At 37.1% G+C, this 11,751-nt stretch overlaps 1 protein-coding gene across 3 annotated transcripts; it reads left to right on the top strand.

The window, feature by feature from the left end:
- Positions 1 to 24: 24 nt before the first annotated feature.
- Positions 25 to 10,572, top strand: NUP42 (nucleoporin 42). Of its 3 annotated transcripts, none has more exons than XM_062569222.1 (7): positions 25 to 151; positions 1,011 to 1,266; positions 2,619 to 2,713; positions 3,141 to 3,217; positions 5,289 to 5,375; positions 7,281 to 7,365; positions 7,497 to 10,572. In XM_062569222.1, exons 1-7 carry the CDS (start codon positions 37 to 39, stop codon positions 8,060 to 8,062), a joined length of 1,281 nt encoding a protein of 426 aa, XP_062425206.1. In that variant the 5' UTR covers positions 25 to 36; the 3' UTR covers positions 8,063 to 10,572. The 3 variants fall into 3 exon arrangements, with proteins under 3 accessions (XP_062425206.1, XP_062425208.1, XP_062425207.1); XM_062569224.1 differs by having other exon boundaries at positions 71 to 151; positions 1,094 to 1,266; XM_062569223.1 differs by lacking the exon at positions 25 to 151 and adding an exon at positions 532 to 726.
- Positions 10,573 to 11,751: the final 1,179 nt, after the last annotated feature.

Below are 11,751 nucleotides of genomic sequence, written 5' to 3' on the forward strand. Positions count from 1 at the left end.
TCAGCGCGGCGCGGCGAGCGGGCGGCGGCGGCCGCCATGGCCATCTGTCAGTTCTTCCTGCAGGGCCGCTGCCGCTTCGGCGACAGGTGCTGGAACGAGCATCCCCGCGGCGGCGGCGGGCGCTCCGGGCCCCCTGCGCCGCCCTCCCAAGGTACCTGCCGGCCCGGCCTCGGGGGGTCCGAGCCCTATAGCGGCAGCGCCGGGCGGAGCGGCGGGGCGGGGCGGCAGCCGGGCCCCCGAGCTGCCCCGGGGCTCAGCGCCCCCGGGGCTGCGCTGGCAGCAGCCTCCGTGTCTGCTGCGCTGGCTCGGCTGGAGCGCTGCGCTGGGGGCTCGGGGCTCGGAAGGAGGCGCCGTTAAACGGGCCAAATAAGCGGAGAAAACGCGAGTTCTCGACTGTTATTTGTACTAGCGGTAGGCAAGTTTCAGACGCGCGCAGCTGTAACTTCCCCGGTTGTTTTGGTTCTGACTGGACTTGGTTCTTTGGAAGACTTTGATACGCGAGTGACATGGTGAGAAATGCCGTTGGACGGATGGATGCGGTTACGGCAGGGCTGTAGTACGGCTACAGATGCTCCTGAATTTGCAGAAAGAGGCTCTGAATTTGAATCTCAAATATTTGCTTGTAACGTGCACAAATGAAACAAAAGTCTTAAACTTAGAGGTCTTTTCATGCAACAAAGGTACTGCCTTAGCCGTGTTAGCAGGAGCTCCTGGTGTAAATGTACCGTGAGTTAAATTTTATTTTTTCTTCTGGGCTAGTTACTTTGTGGAATAATATAGGCAAAACTGAAATAAGCTCTTTTCTGCAATACTCCTAGCAAGTCTTTTTTGTTGTTGACATAGTGATGTGTGTGATGTAGAGTGCCTGTTTTGCTCTGGTTTCAGAACTACCACAGGTAACTCACTCTTTTCATGTTTTCTTTTTAACCTTCTTACCGACTCTATGAGATTTGTTAACTTACGGTTGTTTCTAATATCTTAAATGATTTAACACTGTTTTTCATTGGAAGGTACTATCAGAGGAGGAGGAGGAGGAGGATGGGGTGCAAGTAACCAGAGATACACTAATGTTATTCAACCCTCCACCTTTAAGTCCAGTACATGGGGTGGCAGCAAAGATCATGGAAGAGGATTTTTTGGATCGTCTGATTTTGGATCGTTGGACAGTGGCAGTAGAAATGCAGACTTTTCACAGAACAGATTTTCTGCATTAATGACCAGTCAAAATACTGATGATGGCTATAAAGATGAAGAGGAGAAACTTCTGTAAGTTACAGTCTTGTCTCATTGACTAGCTAACTGAAAGCATTTAGAATGAGCATTTTAAAAGCTTACTGATTTACTAGAGATAATGTAGAGGAGCTGATCATGAACAGGAAAGCTGGAATATGTAGGGAAGAACAAAAAAAAAAAAAAAAAAAAAAAAAACACACTGCCTCATTTAGTTCTTTGAGTTATGATGGTGTGGGAAGAAAGAGGTCCTTGTTTGGAACCAGAAAAGCTGGGTTGGGTGGCTAGATAGCTACGACAGTAGTAAGGTGTTACAGTATTGAAGTTGTGTGCAGGAGGATAAGGAAGGAGAAATTAAGAGTTCAGTACTTGAAAATAAAGGGTCAGGGCCCCTAAATTAACATTGCAAGTATTTTAAAGAAATTCTTGGGCAAAATGAACTGTTTGGCTTAGTCTTCCTGACCCTTAAGGTAACAAATTACTTCATCAATAGCAGAACTGCTGAAACCTACTTTCATATGTACACGTCAGAGTTGAAGATGACTAGCAGGCTCAGGGCGATTACAGGTCAGGTAGTGAGAAGCAAGCAAGCAGTGTGATTTTCTAAAGAAACAGGGTTGTGGAAGCTGGGAAAATGAGCGGCCCTAGCATTTTTTTTTTCCTTTTTTTTTTTTTTTTTTTTTTTAAAGAGTACAACGATAAAGTACTTAACTGAAAGTTGTTCAGCTTTTCAATTGTGAATGTATATCTTGTTAACAAACATCTGAAATAGTAACAAAAACATTATTAAAATATTTTAATAAAAATAATAGAATACAAATATTTATACTTCTTTATTATAGTTTTCCCTCTTTAACTGTTTACATTTGGTTTTACTTTTGTTGTTGTAGCGTCTATTTCTCTGCTTCTGCCACATCTGAATTTTTATGTTCTTGATTCTTTTCCAAAAGCTTACTTTGAAGACTTTTCTTCTTTTTCTTTTCTACATATATTTATTCATGTTTGTAAAATTTTCTAGTGCTGAGGTTCCAAAATTATATTGTGATCTGCAGCTTCAGGGAAAATCTGTGACAGCATATGCCATTCAGGCATTTAAAAATACTGTTTTGGGGGGATTTTTTAAGATCAGGTTTAATTTACTTTGCAGTCAGATGGTAAAGTAAAATATTTTGAAGGAATATTTGTGTATCTTGCAGAATAAGTGCATTTTTCACAAAGAACAAAGTTCTTAACGTTGTTCATCCTGTATAGTGTCAGACTTCATTAATTTTCATGGTTTCAGGTATTTGAATCTGCCCTTGGATTCAAACTAGGAAATTGTTTTTTGTTGACTTCTGACCATATAATTGCTGCTCCTTTTTTTCTTTTTTTTTCCCCTTGGTTTCTAGTGAAGGCATAGTAAAAGACATGGAAATTTGGGAATCTTCAGGACAATGGATGTTTTCATCTTACTCACCTATGAAAGAAAAGCCTAATGTCTCAGGTAAAAATGTTTTTAGTATTGTAACACCCTGCTCTTAGAACATTTCTGTTAGTGTAGGGCTAACTTCATTTTAGAGGCTAGAAGTTGCTTTTGTCTGCAAAGAACAGCAATGCAAAATAATCTTTGGCAGGTTACAAACTTGTAACTTGTTACATATAAGCAGTATCTTATGCTTTTCCATGCTGTTACACCTCTGTGGAACTGTTTGCAAGTTAATCACTTGCCTTACGATGCGACCGGAAGGAATATTGGATTATGAGAAATTCATTCTGGACATTCACATATTTGAAGTTCTGTGTTCTTTTTATGTCTCGAAGTATAACTGAGTTATTACAAACAATGTATTAAGGCTCATTGCTTTGCAACATTATAGAGGGCTATTGGAAGTACCTTTCTTTGAGAATTTTGATTATACCTTTCCTTTCAGGTTTTCAAGATTTCTCACCAGAAGAGTTACATCTGGAGTATTATAACTGCAGAGCAAACAATGATATTCAGAACTATGTAAGCATTTTAAAAATACTGAATCTTTTACATTAACATTTCAATATAGGACTGCTTAATATTTTTGTATAGCAACTCTGGCTCATTTGATTACCTTATCAAATTCTAGGCAATGATCAGAAGGCCAAAATATTTTTAATTTGCTGTGCACTGAATAGAAAAAAAAATAGCTGCCAGTTGAAATGCTCTGCCATAATTTTCTATTCCTCTCTGAAATTAAAGGTTGAAACTGTCAGATCTGGGTTTCTAAAACTGAATCCCTAAATATGTTGATGCTTCAGTTCCCGTGAAAAGTGGTGGGAATAGACTTCTAGCTAACTTGAGTTGAATGTATGGTCTGTATAAATCTAGACATTAGTTTTCTTATTCTGGCTCCTGATCTTGTGTATTACTTGTGGAAGTCATTTTAATCCTGGCTCAGAACTTTTCAAGCTGTTAGTTTGACTGTTGGTGTAACTGGATATATATTGCTGTAAGTATAATACTAGGGAGGCTTATTTTAGCGTGTGGAGTTTTTTTTTTTTTTTTTTTACATACTCTTTCTAGAGGGAATTGCTGTTGTCATTACTGTTGTTTCATGTGTTTATAATAACCAGAATTGCTTTTTTTTTTTTTGAGGAAGAACAAAAGTTGGAGACAACAGAAACACTATTAATAAAAAGCCAGCCAGCAACAAAGCTGAATTGCTAGACTGTATCTTTTATTCTATCCAAAAATGAAAAATTCTGTTGTAATTTTTAGTTAGATATTGAATGATTATTTAATCCAATTTTTGAAGCAATTATTCAAAATGCATCTCCTTAATTTGGTAAATATTTTATTGTAAAATGTTTTTGAGTAGTTAATTTTTTCACCATGGCAAGCATATTATGCTAACATCTGCTTTTCATATAGAGTTGAGGCTTCTTTAAAAAAAGCTTCAATTAAAGAAATGAACTGAAAAGAATAAACAATCTACTGCTATTGGCTGTTAGAAAGGATTTATAGCATCACGGAATACTTGAATGCAAATTCATGAAAGTTTAAGTAAAGATGGTAACAATAGGATACAAAATATATAAGTACAACATTATCTTATCCAAAGCATGTGTTTCTATTCATAACTTTGGTCAAAATCTAAATTCTTCAGTCTGTTTTATTAAAGAGCTGGTGTCAAACAGCATGATCTTCCAGCTTGTAACTGGACATAAAAAAAATTATTGATATTTGCAGTGGGAAACCCTTTTGAAAGATTAAGAAATCTAGTTACAAAAAGATGAAGCATTCCAGTCTTGCAAGCATTTAGCACATCAGAAGTTTTCCTTATTTTGTCAGTTTTTGAGGAGAATTTCAGTTAGGCTGGATTTAAAATAAAGTTTCTATAATCATAAATACATGAAATTCAAGTTTTAAAGTACTAAAAAATCAGTTATTCAATGACTTACCAATCTCCCATCTAGTACTTTAATCACAGTTATCAAGATAAAGGTACTATTTATTGCTGTATATGTTCTGTACAGTAGTCTGTTACATCGCATTAGAGGGACTGATTTAAATTAATTTTTTTCAAAGGTAAATATTTTGGATGATATTGTTTAAATTACTCTCAATTATTATGTTTTGAAAGTGGGTATTTTTTCTGAAAATGTGAGAAAAACTAAGGAAAGTCACAGGATTTCAACTTGAGTGAATACATAACTAGACAGGCCAGAAATAGGGATTGAAGGGTTTCTTTTATACTTAGACCCTGAAATTTCCTGTTGATATTTTTTTCCAAGCACCTCGTTCAGATAGTGATAAAGCTTGTATTTAGAAAGCTCCAAGATAAGTTTTTTTAAAAAAACTTCGTTATGTAAAGTAGTAACGTTGAGTTAAGAGCATTTCTAAAAGAAATGAAGGAATTCTAGGTTAATAACAAAAATTTCAGATCTCAACTTGAAATTTCATGAAACAAAAATCTTGTCTCTTTGGCTTAATGAAGATTTCCTTTCTAATTCTAGAAGTCTGTTTTCGTTTCTTTGCTAGATCACTCCAGTTCCGTTGTTAAGTCTTTGCCAGTAATAAGAGTGTGCTTGTCTATCCTCCTTTTTAGATAGATTCTGTCCAGCAGTTAGTGAAACAATGGAAAAGTAGACTGCTTCAGTTAAAAACTTTAAATGCATCAACAAGAACAGCACTGGTAAGTGTTACTGCAATATAAAATGTTTCTGACATTATTTTTTTCTTAACTTTGGAAGAATGTGTCCCTTGGATTTGTATTTTGTTGCAAATATGGGTGTTGCAAACATGCTACAAATGCCAATGTTAATTTCTTTTACATAGTGTTAATGAAACTATTTCTTAATGTGGAGATCTCATAATAAAAGTTCCACAGAAGCTTCAGGCACTGTCAGAGGTTTCAGCTATGCTTTTACTAGCCTTATAAAAATAAATGATCAGTACTGCTTTGAAGATCTCAGGTTATTATTTAACAACCAAATATACATGATACTTTTAGGGCATCCTTGTTTGCATCTAACTAGCTGAGACTGAAAATGTTTGATTCTTAGATGCAGCGGCAATTTTAATGGAAGATACATGAAATGTTTTGAAAGTCCCTACTGTGATATGTTATCTTCTGGCACTATCGCCATGAAGAACTGTGGGCATGAAAGTGTCTGGCTAACTACATGAAAACCTCTTGATAATATTCTTAAAACACACCTGGCAACATGATAGAAAAGATGGAAGGAGGAATTACATAACAGAATTATGCCTACAGTTTGAAAACCAACCCATCTCTACTTCTATATAGTTTTTTAGGTGACAGAAATGTGCCTGAATATTTTAGCAGTACCTGAGTCAGGTGAACGTGGAAGTCTATGAACAAAGTTTGGGGTCTTTTATCCATCTTTCTCTGGAATCAATAAAGTGTATTGTATACAAGTTGTATTATAAAATTCTTAGTTAACTAAGGAAGGTAGTGAATCAGGATGGATCCATATTAGCAAGATAGTAGCTGGATCCCAGTTTTGGATACTAGCATTGCAAGCCACATGGAAGTAGCAGTAACTTAAGGTTGGGACCTGGTTATGTACATCTATGTTAAGATGCACATCTCCAGTCCAGTGTTGACTTCTCTGAGGCATAAGCAGCAGAACAGGCAGAGGGGTAGAAGGATAGTGTAGTGGTTTTCACATCTGCTTTATGTGCTGAAGGTCCTGGGTTCAAGCCCCAGTGGAACGAGCACCAGGAAATCTTTGGGAGGTTGGACGAGATGACTTCCAGAGGTCCCTTCCAACCTTGCTGAGTCTGTGAAATTAGACTGTTTTGGGGGGTTAGATTTGGCTCCGTTGGTTAGAGCATCGTGCTAATAATGCCAAGGTTGTGGGTTCAGTCCCCGTATGGGCCACTCATTTGAGGGTTCGACTAGACGATCTCCAGAGGTCCCTTCCAACCTTACCAATTCTATGATTCTATGATTTGTCCTGCAGGCCATCTTAAGATACATAGGATCACTTAGAGCATTTTTGTAATTCCAGAAAGAGAAATTGTTACATAGCTGAGGGAGGAACAGTGTGTTTAGATTAAAAAAATATATATTAAGACATTAAAGGGCACGTGTTCCTGGGAAAGCCTACAAATATTTTCTGAATCTAGATATTTCAGAAAGATAATGCTCAAGAGCAGTTAGAAACCACTATTAAATAATCAGAGAAATGGAATAAATTGATTTAAGTGGAGTCTACACGATGGGCATTCAAGTTTAAGTAATGTGATCAGTGGTATGTTCAGTGCTGGAGATGAAGAAATGGGATTTGCACAGAAGATTAAATGTGCTAAGGTGAGAGAAAAGAATAAGCCAAAGCAATGACATAACTAGAAACATAAAATATAGATTAAAATAGTTAAGAAACAGGGCTGTAAGAGGTATTCAGGTCACAGTGAAAATATTTTTGTTTCAAGTGCTTATTGAAAGACATTTCCCTGCTTTAGAATCTTAGTTTTCATGTATATAATTAGATTAGTTTTCATTTATATTTATATATATACACACACATATATATACATACACATATATATATATATGGATTTTTTTTTTAAGCTCTCTGAGTTGAAGAATGCAGTCAGTCAACCATTGCCTTCATTTGGATTTGGAGGACAGCAAACATCAGGCTTTGGGTTGTCAAGTAAGTTTCTGCATCGAGAACCAACAGTTAAATGTTGGTTTTTGAAGTCTTTTTTTCTGTGTTTTTTTCTTCATGTTTTAGTATTGCAGGTATGCCCTTTCTGAAAGTTTTTCTGAACTTTAAAATTACAGGCTTTCCTGTGAACAGCAGCAGTAACAGTGCTAGCAATTTCTCCTTTAAAACAAGTTCCGGTGTTGTCAGTGCATCATCTGGAAACACCCCTGCTTTTGGGAGCTCTTCTGTTGGCCGTGATCCTCCTGCGTTTGGTGTGGTGTCCTCCCCTAGCATACCCCATTCGGTTGGGTTTGGTGGTCAGTCAGCTCCATCTGCAGCCTCCTTCTCATTTAAAACTTCTGAAACAACTAGTGGTTTTGGAACTTCTGGGTTTTCGGGGTTTGGCAATTCTTCTGCTGTGAACTCTTCAAGCACCACCCCTACAGCTTTTGGAGCTTTTAATGCAGCAGCAGCAGCTTCTCCTTCACGTTCAAGCAGTACTTTATTTGGACAGCCTCCCGGTGGTCCCGGACATAATGTAACAGCAGCACCTTCTCCAGTCGCAAACCATATTACATCAGAAAAGTTATTTACGCCAAAGATGGAACTATCAGCTGAAGAGTTGAAACAATTTGAAGCAAAGAAGTTCACAATAGGAAAGATTCCTCTCAAGCCACCACCACTAGAACTCTTAAATGTTTAGGATTTGTATATTTATTCTGAAATTAGGAAATTATTTTACATTATTTTGTAATTGCTCTGTGACACCTTAAACGCACAATTTTGGAGTTAAGTAATGAATTAAAACGCTTCCTTGTGAGTTAAATTTTCATTTCATCTCTGTTTTCTGTGGTAGTAAATTCAGATATAAATATTTCAACATTGTGTTTAACTATTTCTTAGTTGGTTTGGAGAGGACATTTTAAATCCAAGAAATACACTGTTGAAAATAAATTTTATAGTAAAAGTTCCGTTTTGTACTCTGTACTGTGAAATTATGGGCAAAGAGAATCTTAAAACAAAAACCTTTGCAAAAATAGGAACACTTTGGTGATGTGTTCACAGCCTACTGATTTAAAGGAAGTGGATACAATGTAAGGCAAGGTGATCCAAAACCAAACAGTTTTATGTCTCTTATTAAGTGATTTCATGCAGCCTTTGACAACTGTGTCGGTGAACACAGGCTCCTGTACGGTCTTCACCCAGTTCTGTGCTTCTGCGGCCCTGGAGTCAGTTACCTTTCCCAGCTGATACAGTTTGGTTTTTGTTGGCTGTGCTTTAGGTTATAATGCATACATTAATATAGTGCAAATTGGGGGATGACAGTCTTAAAAGCATTCACCTAACAAGAAACTTGCTGTTTGCTGTTTTGACACTTATTGATTAAGTAGTTCCAGCATTAATTATGAAGTTTCATTACATTTATGTGAATTGATACAGTTTTGTTGTCTGATTCTCAAATCTGATGGCTATGTATGTTAGCAGTAGCTTTACTGAATTAATGATATTAAGATATGTATTTTGCCAAGATTATAACATTCATAAGCAGCAGTCATAAATTTTCCAAAATGAAGTACTGGAGTCTGTGTGATAAGAACATTTGTTCTTGACCAGGCCCTCCTGTTGATGGTTTTAAATTACTGAACCTCATATTTTAAGAGGGAAGCAAAAGCTTACTCCAAGGTATACATACGTAAGTTGACTGTTTCTTTGAGTAGTTGAAGATAACATTTTAGTTCATGCCATGGACCTATGGTCATACCTAAAACTGCTATAAATATGCTTCCTAACAAAGGTCTATAGCGTAGCCTGGAATATTGCTTGCTTGCTTAGTGTGAAAGAGTTTAACATCCTGGATGTAAACTCAAAATGACGGAGAATGGGCAAGCATGTGCAGGCTTAATGCCTTGCATCCTGTGCTCAGGAAGTCGTGCATGTTATCTTACAATGCTAGGTTGCTTGTATGGATTTTTCTGGTGATGGTTTTGTAGATGAAATAAGGCATCTGGTTTTTGTTACTGTTAATGACCCAGTACAGGCTTTGTATAACCCACAAAAGAAATACTGATACATGTGCCTGGAGTTCTGTTAAAATCTTACGAAATGTGTTTTCCCAAGTGGGGACTTTGGAGTAGTTCTGAGACTCGTACAAATTAAGACATGTACTTGCTTAGGGCTCACTTAGCTCTGAATTGTTTCTGCCAGTTACTGAGATTCTGACACGGAGAAACTGAGGAACACAGCAAAATATGTTATCCCACTGTAGTTCTAGAAAACCCAGATGCTCACAGCAGCTGTTAAACTCACTTTTGTAAAATCTTACTATTTAAAGTAACAAAAAGTGTTCATGGCTTTTCAGATGAATTCCATAACTGCCTGAACTCATTCTTTACATACTTTACCATTTCTTGTATTTCCTTTATGAGGACTGAGTGGCTCTCAAGCCAAATTGTGTCAGAAAGCAACAAGTTTAAAAAAAGTGTCAGTAAACTTTTTTTTTTTTTTTTTAATAAAGCAGCATGCTTTATTATATGCTTGAGTAGTAGTGTAAAATGAGGTCACTTTTAATCTTGAAAATCCCATGACATGTTTTAGAAGACTGGATGATTGCCTTACATTTAAGGTAGTAATAATTTTGAAGTCACCTGCACTTTGAACTTAGTCTTTATCTTGCGATGTTCATCCTCTAAAATGGCTACTTCAGTAAACAGAGGAATTCTTTTAAGCAGCAGTTACAGACAGGCCACATCTGATAAATGATTAAGCCACCTGTACTAAGTTGAAGTGTCTTTGTATGCACAAGGCCACTTCAAGATTTTTTTTTAAGCCTCTGTACCTCAATGCTGCTGCTGTGCTACGTAAGAGCTTAAAAGCGCTTACTGCTGAACTTAAGTAATGAGCTGGCTAAAATCTTCAGTCATTCTTGGGTAGTGCAGCAGGCTGCTGCTAAGCTGCACTAAGACCTTTCAAGGCTGTGTATTGCCCAAGAACTTTTTATGTTGGAAATGCTTTTACTTTGCCTGAAAATATGAATAATCTACTGTATATAGTTCAGTATTGGCTAGATATTTTCAAACATTGTTCTAACTTACAGAAGTTTAAGGGGGGGATGGAACTTTGAAGTATTAAGTCACTTTGCTGTAAGAAATGTAAGTAGAAAGGTTAAAGGAGCTACTTCTGATTTAGATGACAGAATAAATTTAAAAAAAATCATGTTTGATCAATTTTTTTAAAAATAAATGAATCTTTTCGGATGTTCTCACCCTGAAAGCAAAATCAAAACCCTACTATTCAAGGGGTTCTAAGGCCCAAATGGACTTCTGAGCATCTAAAAAGATGGCAGAAAGCAGTGTGAGACTAGAACTGGTGATATGACCTAGCTAGCAACAGACAAGCTGTTCATTTGGCTGCAGAAGAGGAGATAAAGCTAGAATAGAGGGAGATAGTACTACTATAATGGGCTTACTAAACTGCAGAAAATAAACAATAATTTATCAGTAGATCAAAGCAATCTTTTCCAATAGTTGCCCTGTATTGCTTTCCTTGTTGTCCTCCTGTTCTACCTTTGCTATGTTTAATATCAAAATTGGTTGCACACAAAGTGAAAGAATATCCTTGTTTTAGCTACAACCCTTTGATTTTCTTAATGTTTCCCTTTTACAGCTGCTTTTTTGTTTGATATATGACTACCATTGAGAAAGTCATAAAAGCGTGTTCTAGTATATGAAAATATATACATGATATCATGAGATTCACAGATCTCATGTAGTGCATCTCATTTTAGAACAGAAAATGAGGTGAAAAATCCAAGTGAAGAGCTGTAACATGTCATGATTAGTAGGAGAATTTAGTGTGTGAAATAGACTGCAACATTCAAGCTGTAGCCTGGCTCCATGTGTTATTTTCAAGTACTTCCCTTACTTTGAAATAACAGGATTTGTGAGTCACTGAAATTCCTGTGGTGTGGTACAAACAACTAATTTGAAGAATGATTGGAAGTTGGGTTTCTGAGAGATCATGGATTAATCCTCAGACAGCAGCACTAGAGCCTGGGCACATGCATGAGAAAAATCCTCCACTGCCCAAGCAGAGGAAGAGCCCCAGCCTGTAACAAATGGGGGTTTTCTCGCCCTTTTCCACCCACGTGATGCCAGCATTAGTGAGAGATCTCAGTACGTGAGCTATTAACAGAGAAGGACAAACAAGAGCTGTAGAAGTCATTGCTACCACAATGCTCAGCTTTTATTACAAAATTGTAATGTGCTGCGTAGTTTCACTATACGCAGCTTAAAGTCAGAGGTGAGGTGGCCTTACACTGAAAGAAGGAAAATGGACTACAGCTATCAAATGACTAGATTTAAGCCTCAGAGAATTAAGGTAAAGGCATCAAGG

The sequence above is a fragment of the Rhea pennata genome, chromosome 2 (genome assembly GCF_028389875.1).
Source record: "Rhea pennata isolate bPtePen1 chromosome 2, bPtePen1.pri, whole genome shotgun sequence".
Taxonomy (NCBI): domain Eukaryota; kingdom Metazoa; phylum Chordata; class Aves; order Rheiformes; family Rheidae; genus Rhea; species Rhea pennata.